At 41.7% G+C, this 12,743-nt stretch overlaps 2 protein-coding genes across 3 annotated transcripts; one reads left to right on the top strand and one right to left on the bottom strand.

The window, feature by feature from the left end:
* The first annotated feature begins 2,095 nt into the window (after window positions 1–2,095).
* Window positions 2,096–5,581, top strand: emc9 (ER membrane protein complex subunit 9). The gene is made up of 6 exons (XM_029457512.1): window positions 2,096–2,285; window positions 2,538–2,741; window positions 3,334–3,410; window positions 3,534–3,603; window positions 3,745–3,839; window positions 4,599–5,581. Exons 2-6 carry the CDS (start codon window positions 2,547–2,549, stop codon window positions 4,777–4,779), a joined length of 618 nt encoding a protein of 205 aa, XP_029313372.1. The 5' UTR covers window positions 2,096–2,285; window positions 2,538–2,546; the 3' UTR covers window positions 4,780–5,581.
* Window positions 4,201–12,709, bottom strand: irf9 (interferon regulatory factor 9). Of its 2 annotated transcripts, none has more exons than XM_029457509.1 (10): window positions 12,615–12,709; window positions 12,178–12,258; window positions 11,029–11,151; window positions 10,728–10,908; window positions 8,710–8,840; window positions 7,885–7,966; window positions 7,210–7,269; window positions 6,737–7,126; window positions 6,504–6,625; window positions 4,201–6,389 (listed from the first exon to the last, which is right to left on the bottom strand). In XM_029457509.1, exons 2-10 carry the CDS (start codon window positions 12,232–12,234, stop codon window positions 6,222–6,224), a joined length of 1,314 nt encoding a protein of 437 aa, XP_029313369.1. In that variant the 5' UTR covers window positions 12,235–12,258; window positions 12,615–12,709; the 3' UTR covers window positions 4,201–6,221. The 2 variants fall into 2 exon arrangements, with proteins under 2 accessions (XP_029313369.1, XP_029313370.1); XM_029457510.1 differs by having other exon boundaries at window positions 6,510–6,625.
* Between the last annotated feature and the right edge of the window lie 34 nt (window positions 12,710–12,743).

The raw sequence follows: 12,743 nt of genomic DNA, 5'->3' as shown, positions 1-12,743 counted from the left end.
TCGACGATACACAGAGGAATGACCCCCAATTTCAAAATAAAAGCCGGTTTAAAAATTTCCGGTCGATCTCATAGCGGTGACTGCTGACAACATACCAAAATTCTCTTACTTTGAAATTGTGTTACAGGAAGTAATGTAAGCATTGTGTAATGTGGTGGCTGACGGGAAATGTAGTTTTCTTTTGACAGTAGTAATAAACACTTGTATTTATATTATACATCTATAAATAAAAATGCTGAAAAAAACTTAATTTTATATTTTGAAAGAAAATCCAAATGTTTTATTATTATTATAATTATATATATAGAGAGAGATAAAGATAGTTTTAGATACAATTGACATGCTTTTCTGAACTTATAATTGGTCATAATTATGTTGATCCTTCATCTGTCTAATTCATTAAATGTCCACCAAATATAACCATACAATTAAAGTATTTGTGAATTAAAATTTTTAAAACACTTAAAAGCCATATAACAAACATGTATGGGTCTGATGTATTATGCATGTTTGTCTGTTAAACAGTGATAAATAATTGTTTGTGCCCTCTTATGGATATTTACAGAACTAAATAAGTGACTAAAATAACACATAATAATAATTTTGTCCCGATACTGAAGAGAAGACAATCTTTTTCAATCATGTTCAAGGAATAAAATGCAAAAAGCCGCTGAATTACTAGTTCCTATAATGCAGTGGACCTCTCCTGTCAGATAATTAGACCTTTAACTAAATACATCAAACAAATGGGGAGTTTATTTGTGTTGTGACGCTACTTAGAAAGGACTAACATGTATATTCTTCATACTTTTCAGCAGATCCAATACTGTAAGCTGAAGTACCAGTTGCAGGCTATCGACCTTCAACACTGGACACGGATCTTCATCGAGCACTTGGCCACGTGGCGTTTGTTCAACCTCAAATGCATCGAAGGCAAGTGGCTTATAAAATACGGATTTTTCTTAAGTCTGTTTTTGTTTAGGTACAAAGACTTGCTTTCATTAGATTTGTCAAAAATTAAAACAACCTTTTATCCTTTTAATCTCAATGAATCTGGTTTCTTTTGAACAACGCTGTATAAAGTTTAGCATCAAGCAGTGATCGGTTTATGGGCCTCAGTTTAAGCTAATCATGCAAGTAAAATGTCTGCAATGAGGCAGAACATTGCACAGGGGTTTATGGTCTGACATAACACTTCCATAATGTTTCACCTGCCATCTGCTTGTATCGCCTTATCTAAGGCTGATATGCAACAGGCTCAAATACACCAGCGTGTACTTACCACTATAATCCATTCATTAAAGATTTGTTCAGTGGTTGACCAGGGCAGTAACATTCGATTGGCTAACTGGTATTAATGAATGGAAGCAACATTGTGACGTATTGTTTATAACTGTACATGAGGTCTGCAGTAAACGTTCCAGCACAATCTAATGAAAATTGTAGATGGGTTTTCTGCTGTGACGTGGACTATAAAAGGTTGTGCTACAGCTATGTTTCCTTTGTGCAGAACAGGCGCATGTCAGACAAGTCTACACAACGGCTCTAATTGTAATAATGATGAAACTGAAAGATAAAATGAGAATTTATTTTTCATACTTAAGCTAAATCTATACAAACTACATAAAAACCTTGGATCACCTGTGAAAAGTTGACTTTTTTTAGAGATGGGACGGCATTTTACAGCAATAAATAGCAGCAGTAATCTAAAAACAGCCTATATAATGGTAAAACACTGACTGGGACCATTTTACTGCACAGTGATTACTTTTAAACTGCAGTTTTGAATGCAGAACTTTTACTTGAAGAATAATTCCAGTGCGGTATTAGTACTTTCAATTAAATTCATTGGATTAAATGAATTTATTTATCAAATACTGCCACCACCACTGCTCTTGATTTATTATAATTCCCATTTCTATCCATTACACACAACTCATATTACAGGTCACATTGTTTCCACTGGAGGGCGCAGTGCTGTAGAACAAGCATTAAACAGCAGCTGTAAACTGAAAAAAAGATTGGCACCTTGTTGCTCCAATTGGATTACGAAAGATGGACGTCTCAGCCAATCAAATAATTACATTTAACTATTTTGGGCGGGACCGGAAGTGGCCGTTCAGACGTTTTCTTGTTAGCTGTCAAGTGAAACAGTTAGCCGTCATAGCTCTCTTGGAACATTACAACCGTTTAGAAACACTTTACGAACCGATATTTGAACATCGTAAAGTACGCATTTGTTGCTCAAGGCCACGCTTACTATATTATATCTTATATCTCGTAAGGTAAGATTGAATTCAGCTCTGATTGGTTAGCTAGAATGCTAATGCTAATACATGTTGAAGCAGCAGCCGGCTAGCTAGTTTATTGAGCTAACGTTACATCCAGTTAAACACAACCGTGAGGGGCGTTTCTTTTCCTGATTTGGGATAAAATGAAATCATTGTCGTTCACATGTGATGCGTAGGTACATTCAGCCTCTGCTGGGGGGTCGTGTGAAGCCAGTTCTCAGTGCTTTTGTCTCTGTGTCCTCTCAGTAAGTCATCATGGGCGAGGTGGAGCTGTCATGTCGGGCTTATGTGAAGATGTACCTGCACGCCTGTCTGTTTCCTCGGTGCAGCATCAACGGGCTGCTGCTGTCGTCCAACTCGGCAGGTGGCGCTGTGTGTGTGACAGACTGTGTACCGCTGCTTCATTCCCACCTCCCTCTGGCTCCCATCACTCAGCTGGCCCTCACACAGGTAGGAGGACACCTGCAGAACATCCAGTGGTGGAAGAAGTATTCACATCTTTTATCTTAAACAAACTAATACCACAGTGTGACAAGTAAAAGTCGTGCATGTATTTGAAGCTCCTTTATATACTGTTAGATTAGATATAATGATGGACAATAAAGCATTTTACAACAGGTTGATGTTCTGTAGACATAAAGTTTACAGATCAAACAACATATATTGAATCTGGAGTTTTCATTATATAAATAATTAAAAAACATGAGGGCGGAGAAGGGTTTGGAGGTTATAAATATGGAAATGGTGACATTGATTAGTGTTGACAGTTAACAAACACGATGAAGGAAGCAGGTTTTATACATTGTACTATATAAAAAATGGAGCTTTTTGCCTGTAAAGCACCACAGATTGTTTTTTTCTGTATTTGGAAAAAAGCCCAGCCAACGAACCTCAGCCTGTACAAATATCAGCCACAGTGAGACTACATTCACTAATATTCAGACCTCTCAAAAGCCAGAGTAAATGCACTTTAGCCGGTCCCTCGTGCTGCTGAGGAAGCTTTCCTGGGACGAGGAGAGTGATCTCGCTTCTCTTGTTTCAGGTGGACGTGTGGTGTTCACAGACTCAGCAGAGGATCGTGGGATACTATCAAGCCAACGCCTGCGTATCAGACAGCAGGTCAGTTTCTCCAAACCGCTTTTTCATTTCAGCTAATTTACTTTTTAAGATGTTTCCTAAAACGTTAGTCTGTTGGTAAAATGTAAACTGTCTAACTCTATTTTCTTCTCTCGGTCTCGACAGCCCGACACCGTGTGCACTGAAGATAGCCGATAAGATTTCTGAGCAGTTTGACAATGCAGTTTTGTTAATGGTAAGAATTGTAACAGCCTGTCGGCTCGTAGAAATAAGTTAGTGGTGAAACAATAAGGCGGTCAGTTTAGAAAGGGTAAGAGTCTCTTGCATCTCTTTCTTTCTTGTCACTTGAAACTGAAAACTGTGTTTTGCTCCACAGCTTGATGGCAGCAAGATGTCTTCAGACTATCGGGTTCCTCCCATCGTGATGTACGAGCGCAAAGATTCAAGATGGTTGCTCAAAGACAAACACACGTAAGTGACAGTCGTGAGATGAGCCTCTTGCTTTCATCACTTCCTGTTACGATCATTAAAAGCTTCATCATTCTTACACACAGTATTGTTGTGTGTGTGTGTGTGTGTGTGTGTGTGTGTGTGTGTGTGTGTGTGTGTGTGTGTGTGTGTGTGTGTGTGTGTGTGTGTGTGTGTGTGTGTGTGTGTGTGTGTGACCCTATATGTTTATTTATGACACAACTAGTGATGAAGATGAAGCTCACAAAGCCACCTGTTGGTGAAAGAGTGTAAAACAGCAGCGTCATCTCGACCCTGTGATCTTTGATAAACTGTATTTAGCTTCAGGAAAGGTTTGGGAATAACTTTATGAAAATAACAATCATTTCCACGTCACAAATGTATTTTAATATAGGATATTATAGGATGTATCCAATATGAACTGAAAGATAAGAATGAAAGCAGAAGTGCTGAATGTTGAACCTTCCTCTAGTTCATGATTGCACCATCGCTAACCCTAAAACACGAGATGATAGTTAATTTAAAAGGTGCTAATGACATTAATGTTGTTGGGTTAATGTTCACTGGCTCTTGATGCCTTTATGTTTTAATCTGCGTATAAAATCCTCGAGGTTTGTTTCCTATGTGATTTTAAATTAAACTTTATTTTTCATTTACTTTTTGCTCTTAGACTTTTTCCTAAAACGAGTCGTCATCAGAAATAATAAATGTCCTGTAACAGCGGCTGAATGACATTAACAGTAACTTTCCCGCCGTGTTCAGGATAATGCTGAGACAGTGGGAGGAGACTCGGGCCATCGCCGGTCAGATGCTGGAGTCGGGCGATCACACGCTGCTGGTGGACTTTGACAGCCACTTGGACGACATTACAAAGGACTGGACCAATCAGAAACTCAATACCAAGATAGCCGAGCTCGCGTCGCCGGCCAACGGGAACATCTAAACCGAGAAGTAGCCTCAGTTTGTACTAGAGCCCGATTAATTTATGTTCTGACCCATCGGCATGTGATTCTTTTTATAACAACCAGAGGTTAGGTTTATTTTTAATGCATCCTCTCGACTGAACAGGGACATAACATATAGACATGCATAAATAACAAAATATTTACAGCTTGGTAGATCTCTGCAGTCAACCCCCCCCCCCCAGAGTGTGCCTTGTAGTCCAACCCAACACCTTTCTGATTTAAAAATTCACCTTAAAAACACCTTTTCACGACTATTACAATGCACCTTGTGTCATGTTGTCTTTGCTTTTTATTCCTATGTACATCACAATCTCCAGGGTGGACAATAAAACGGAAACACCTCCCAAAACAAAAGTCCTGCAGTAAAAACAAAGTTGTTTCAGAGCGTCATGAGAGGTTGGACATACTTAACACACTGTATGTTAAGTGGTGTCATGTAGTACTTTAATAAACACTTAGAAATATCCTTCATATCTGCGCACGGCTACATTATAGTGTACGACCACAAGATGATGTGATGTGGAGGACATGTCTCATGAACTGCTTTAGGAAACAGGAACCGACGAAGATATTCTGAGCGTCAGCGGACTCTTTACTGCAAGACTTTTGTTTTGAAATGTCGGATGTTTGTGTTTTTGTTTCCCCCTAACTTATCCATAACTAGTTTTTATAACTAATGTCTGAATTCAGAGTAACTCACAACACGAATCCTTCTCTTAAAGGTGAACACGAGTTCATAACAAATAAAATGCACTGACTGTCCCAGTGAAGTCTCCTCAACAGTGTGAAACTTTTTTATCCTTCAACCCACAATTGTAAATGTATCCATGTGTTTAACTACAAAACCTGAACGTGACGAAGACGTGACGAAGACGTGACGAAGACGTGACGAAGACGTGACTTTAGAGTCGACTAACAGGCATTAAAAAAAAGTGAAAAATATTACAAGATAAATATTTTCTCGCTACTCTACTGAACTATTGTGTTTATTATGGTGTGCTTCCCTTATGTTACTGTAAGATTAATACATGAAGTGTAGGCAGCTCTATCTATCACAGGGGGGGGGGGGGGGGGGGGTATAGTTCTGTCTTCTTGTTGCAGCTCTGAAGACGGAAGTGTTGGTTTAAATGTAGTGCTTCCAGTTCACAAAGTGTTCTCCACCTGCAGGAGCCGAAGTCCATCCCGATAAAGTTCAATATCATTTGGGGGAAAGATAAAAGTCCAATATTGAAGTTTTGATCTCCAGTTATAAAAAAAAAAGTGCTTTAAGTAGTTTTGTGCTTTCTGTTGGGGTGTTAGTTTAGATGATGCATTTAATGTGATGCACATATCGCTCAGCCCTGTATACTCTTATTTTGAAAGCCTGGGTTGTCTCTTATTTTGGAACGAAACCCCCCCCCCCTCCCCCTCCTTCACGTGCTCAGTCGGTCCCACAGGTGATCATCTCAGCGTCTGGTGAAGTCACAGTGACCAGGTTCAGAGTTATTTCTCCCAGAGGAGACTGACTGGCCAGAGACTGGAGCATGTTCATGGATTCTATAAAGGAGCGAGTGTTCTGCACCTGCTGCTCGGCCCACGGGAACGTGATCTGCAGAGGAGAGCAGGGACAGAGCAGGTAACACTTATTATTATTATTATTATTATTATTATTATTATATATAATATGAAGATAGACAGCGGTGTCCAGTGTTCAGACACGTACATTTACCTGAACTATAATGAGCTTCTCAGACGGGTCCTCGGTGTCACTCAGCTCTTCTCCGAAACAAAGAGTGACGCCGCACTGAGGAGGCTCGCCGCCGTTCAAACCGAAGTGGTCCAGTTCTGATCAGGAGAAAAACAATTGTTAAACACATCTTTAACTGTCCTGAGGTGAGACTACAATCACTGGCTCGAGGATTCAGGTTCCGTGTTGCAGCCGGAGGTCAAACTCACGTTGCTTGAAAGTGTCTTTACTGAAGAGCATCACCGGCTCCGTGTTCCTCTCCATCTTGTGCAGCCCCGGTGTGGTCACGTGCGGCCCCGTCCAGAAGACTCGCCCCTGGCAGAAGCGTTTGCAGTAAACGCCCCCCGGCAAGGAGGTCAGCACCACTCCTTTCTCCATGAAGGGCAGCAGGGTGAACAGAGCCTGCAGCTCCGGGCCGGCCGGCAGCGTGGAGGGCGGCTCCGGCAGCGGGATGCGCGGAAACCTGCCCTTCAGGACGGCCGGTGTCGGGGCAACGGGAGCGGAAGGCAAGTACATTATCCTGACGTCGTTTCTCTGGATTTGACGTTTGAGGACCGTGTGTCCTAAATATTGAACCTCCACATTGAAGGAGTCCTGGACTGAGAGACAGAAACAGACGGCCAAGTCAACAAACACATGCTTTAGCTTTTCAAAATAAAAGTAGTATTTTTCAGTTTATTACCTTCAGCCGGAGCCGTGACGCTCTCCTCGATCCGCACATCCAACCTGAACTCATCAACCACTGCAGAGAGAGAGCAATGAAAGAGAAGGATCAGCTGTTTGCTTTGTGGGCAGATACTGCAAACAAGGACAATCAAGAGAGCGGTTTGCACTGAGGTCAGGTTCTGCAGGTAGACATGTTTACATGCACTCCTGTAATCTGCTTACAGTAAAGAGGCCTGCTGGTGCACATGCAGAATATCAGTGATTAGATTTCCCCCTTTATTTGAGCTGTAACGCAATAAACGTTGCTGGTTTGTTGGCTTCTGAGAAAGTGTGTGTTCTTGGCGTTCTTGGCATTCTAGCCGGTGACATCAGCTTTCTGTAATCCCGTACACCAATTACAATAGATTCAAAGCACACACACATCTGAAATGTTGCTGTAACCTGCGTGTGACAAAAGCCAACAGCTCCTCCTTGTAGGAAAACAAGTTTGTCATTTCCATGAGGTGGTTTGCATCTAAATTTGGATGATCTAAAACTTGCTAGTTGGGTTGGAAAATGACTGTATGAGAGTTTGAACTTGAGTGGGTTAAAGAAGATCAAGAAAGGAGTCATTACAGGTCATTTGTTCATATCCAGGGACGGGTCAGTACCAGGGTCAGTACCAGGGTCAGACATCTGTGAGTAAACTCACCGGCTCTCTGGATGTTGGTGTGTTGAGCCGGTTCCTCTGTCTCCACAGGGATCACATTCCACACCAGAGTGTCTTCAACACACTGAGAAGCACAAAGTTGTTTCTTTAAATCTCACCGACACAAGTGATCAAGCAGCAGGAGGAAGAATCCTTCAGCTCGGCCGTACAGGAGTTAACATTTCAACCAGCACACTGTGATGCAGACGTTCATGTTCCTCACAGGAGGAACCCCGAGGACCAGCAGGTACGCAGCTCTACTTTGAACCGTAATTACACGGTGAAACAAAATACAGGAATATAGAGCGACAGAAGTGACTCAAACGGAGGCAAACGTTTTCCAAAAAGGCCGTAAGATACCGAATAATAACTCTAAATAAACACTTCTGACTGTAACAGCAAACACAAACCGTTCCTTAATGCTAACATAGCATGCTAACATAGCATGCTAACGTGTCCCAAACAGGAAACAAATAAACAAAGCAAAAAACATGCAAACTGTTGATGGACACACTATTCTCCCACAATGCAATGCACAAAGGAGATGGAGCGCCTCACAGCCAGATGTCACTGTGACGTTTCATTAGCAGCTTTCCAAAGTTGCAGTTTCTTTGACCTAAATACTCTTATTGTATCATATCCCGTTAGTTTGAACTATGTTAATACTTTGTGTATATACGAAAGCATTAACAGCTAAATGTTCTTGTTATTGACGTGTTATTACTGATAACATGTAAGCACATTTTAACAGCTGGTGGAGCATATTTAAACTACTGATATCATATTTAATAACCTCTGTAGTGGAGCAGAAGTATAAAGTAAACTTACCACCTGTGAGGTGACCTCCTCCCTCTTGATCTGCTTGACCTCCGTGTCGTCGCTGCTCTCAGATTCATTGCGCCTCTTTTTCTGCCTCTTGGTGACTTTTGCTCTACATTTCTTCTCAGGAAGCACCACACCTAAAGAGACAGAGAACTGTGAGAACGACACACGTGGTGAAAGTCTTTATCTCACAACGTTGACCCCAGGACAAGTTCTCTGCCCTGCTGACACAGCAGAAGCAGTTTGAATGAATCATCAGTGCAGATGCATAAAGTCCATTTCCCCACCAACTCCCAAAAACACTTTCTGATTTGAACTGAGCTGTTGGAGGGTTTGTGATTTAAAGCCAGAATAAATAATAAAGAAGGGAAAGTGCACTTTGCCCTCTTCTCCCTGGATCACCCTGTAAACTAAAGCGTGTGTGTGTGTGTGTGTGTGCACAGCAAGAGCCTTGTGTAATGGACACACAATAACAGGGACTTCAATGCCCACAGAAAGGAGTTAAAGTTCAGTAATAAATAGCACGTTTAACAGCGACAGGACATAAAACCCTAATGTTGTGATGATTCACAGGATGATGGAGCAGCAGAGCTCTCGGCCGATCTGTCGGGGAGACTTCATTTTCTGCACACGCTTCAGGTGTTTAGTTGACGTTGTTAATAAGTCCTGACATTAAAATCACTGGATTTATTCATGCAGACGGATTTTATAATCGACGTGCGAGAAAAACATGAAAGCTTAAACCGGAGATTTGAGTTTGGAAGTGATTCAGCGTGGAAACACGTGATGAGGTGTTTTCTCAAGAACAGACGGGGAGTGGACGAAGTTTCTAAAGTCACATTGTGAAACATTTTAATTTGAGTTTATTATTGATGCTTTGAGGGTGAGTGTGTGTGTGTGTGTGTGTGTGTGTGTGTGAGGAAACACTCGCTGCCTGCAGCTGCAGATTCATACACCAAAAATTAAAGGTCATGTGACCAACGCTACTTTAAGTACCTGCTGTAAGAAATTAATTGAGGAATTCTGAAAGATTAAAGTAATTTATTACAAAGATATTGACAATTAAAAGTCACTCGGGTCTGTTTGGACCCGTGTTGTGCATCAAAGGGTTAAACGTAGAGCGTTAGTGCTCGAGCATTAATGTCATTTATTTTTAATGCAGCAGTCCAACTTGTTATCGAGGCTGTCTCGAGCCCCCGTGTTGCTGATTGTCTTATCTCAATACGTCTGCGTCCCACAGATAAAATGTAAAAGCTGCTGAATAAATGATGATCGTGGCAACAGAACTGGTTTCCACCTTCTGTGTGATGTTGACGCCCTAAAGGTTTATACATTTACTTTGACAGCTGCAGAGTCAGATTATTAAAACAACATGTAACATTAAAGTACCCAGCTGCAACATTAACACATCTATAATTATAATCTTTTACTTTGACTCATGTGTCCGTCAGGTGAACGTTCTCTCTGCAGTTTGTTGCACAGACGAGCTTCTTAAAATCAACAAGCGTCTTCTTTATGCCGCTCTGGTTCCTCTGCACCGCGCCGGTTACTGTGTAACATGTATTTTCATTATTAATGAATCTCTGACGTTATTATTAATCCCACGAGTTTGTCTGATCCCAGGGAGCGTTTAGCATTAAACACACTTTCAAAGTTCAGACGTACACTTCCTGCCCGTGTCGACCTCTAATATGTGCCAGCTTGTACCAACTGTTCTAGAGTAAAGTAGTCCCAGATGTCTGACCTTTCTGTCTGCTCTTGAACGCAGCACAATATTTTACTGCTGCCTTAAACTAACTTTATTGTTGGCGATAAAGTTGCTTCAAAATTCAGTCATTTTACAGCATAATAAAACTACAACATAAGTGATTAAGAGTTTATTATTGAGCCAACAAAGCGTTTCGGCAGCAGTGGTCAGTTTTGGAACACTTCACTGACACGGTGCACCATCTCCATCCCTGTGGGGGGAGGTGTGACACCTCTACAGGTAAGTGTGTGTGGAGTGAGATGCGTACGAGACTCACCTTGCTCGCTGATGGGGACCAGGCGGTAGACCTTGTAGGGCTCGGAGATGTCCAGCTGGGCTCGCTCCATCACCTCCACAAACTCTAGACTCTTGTTGAGGGCGCAGCGCAGACGGGTCTTCCAGGTGGCCGGGGTGTCTTGGCTCGCGTCTGTCAGCTTGCCTTTGAACGCCGCCCACGCCTGCGGAGGACAGAGACGTCACAAGAGGTCAACATCCACCTGAGTGTTGTGCTATCTCAGAGACTCTTAGTGATTTAGGAATTCAGTGCGCTAGATAAGAGCAGAGAAATCAATCCTGACCTTGAAGATGGCGGCGTCTTCGTCTTTACGGAAGTCCTGTTTCCCTGCGTGTTTCCACGGGATGCGGAACATCGTCTCGGCGTCGTCGTCCCACATCAGCCCGTGGTATTTCCCACTGCTGACCTGCAGAACGCAACATATGACTTTAATCTACTCCCTAAAGAAACTCTGAACGTATAGTTATATTTAATATTCTAATAATAATAAGGTAAACACACGGCAGCAAAGATGCAACATCATCAATATATCAACATATGGCAGGTCTGCATGTAGAGCAACAAGATGAATTAGTTACCATGTTGATAATTCTAACGTATGTATTAGTAATAATGTTGAGGTTTGGACTGTCACTTTGGGCTTCTTGGTAATTGTGAAAAACATTTCTCACTATTTTCTGAATTTTTACAAACCAAACAATCGATTTAAAATAATTAATAGTTAGAAATGAGCTCCAGCTCAACCGACAATAGTAAAATCTTGCTTTTACATTAATGCATAAGTAACAATCATCCAATGATATCATATATAATAACTATAATATAATAAATGTTATACTTTTAATACTTAAAGTACATTGTCCTGATTATACTTGCATGCTTTTACTCAATTTGGTATTTTTATTTATGTAAGGGATGTGAATTCTTCCTGGTCCTGCTGGACACCGGGATTCATCCAAACTTTCTCTTTTTTCAACACATCATTTCTGTCACATGTTGTATTTGTACTATGTTGTTTATCCTGTACACACGACATCTACTGCACGTCTGTCCGTCCTGGGAGAGGGATCCCTCCTCAGTCTCTCCCTGAGGTTTCTAACATGTTCCCCCTTTAATTATGGGGTTTCTTTTAGGAAGTGTTTCCTTGTGCGATGCGAGGGTGTAAGGACAGAGGGTCTGAGGACAGAGGGTCTGAGGACAGAGGGTCTAAGGACAGAGGGTGTCTTATCCTGTACAGTCTGTAAAGCTCACTGAGATAAATGTATAATTTGATTTGATCTGCTCCACCCCTGATCTCCTGATTATGGGTTTGTTTACTGTTACTGGAGCCCATTCGCTCACTCTTTCCCTTTCCTTCTCCCCCCCCACCCCCATCTGCCACCCCCACCCCCCCTCTGCCCAACACATGCTTTTTAAACACACACACACACACCTGCTCGACGATCCACGAGCGCAATCTGCGAGTAGAGCGCATTCTCCCTGCTGCCATGTCTCTTCAGAATAAAAACACAGACTGACGAAACAAACAATCAGATGCATATTACAAAACGTCCCTCTTCTGACACTTTATTCACAATAGCCATTTGCAAAAACAATAATAACACAAATATTACATCTAAAAGTTTAAACGTCAACTTCATTTAATGCAAATATTGATGTAAGACTAGTGTGTGTGTGTGTGTGTGTGTGTGTGTGTGCAGTTTTAGCTTCAGCTCAAACTATTAAAAACAACAGATCTCGGCCTTCCTAAAATTGACATTTTTTTAAATGCAGTGGAATTAGTTCTCACCCGATACGGTGATATGAATAAGTACATTAAATATAGACGATAAGCTTTGCGTTAAGGAAGTAGATTTAAGTTTCGTTTACCTTGGTTGCGTTTCCTCCGCGGTGTCAGAGAACTGTGTTGTTCTCCGGTGCTGCGGTCCGGACTCTGCTGCGTCTCACAGGCGCTCCTTTTCCCAGAAGTCACGTGACGTTGGGGAAACGGTGCGTGTT

The sequence above is a fragment of the Cottoperca gobio genome, chromosome 20, assembly GCF_900634415.1.
Source record: "Cottoperca gobio chromosome 20, fCotGob3.1, whole genome shotgun sequence".
Taxonomy (NCBI): Eukaryota; Metazoa; Chordata; class Actinopteri; order Perciformes; family Bovichtidae; genus Cottoperca; species Cottoperca gobio.
The sequence above is the reverse complement of the archived record's forward strand: the minus strand, read 5'-3'. Positions and strand labels throughout refer to the sequence as shown.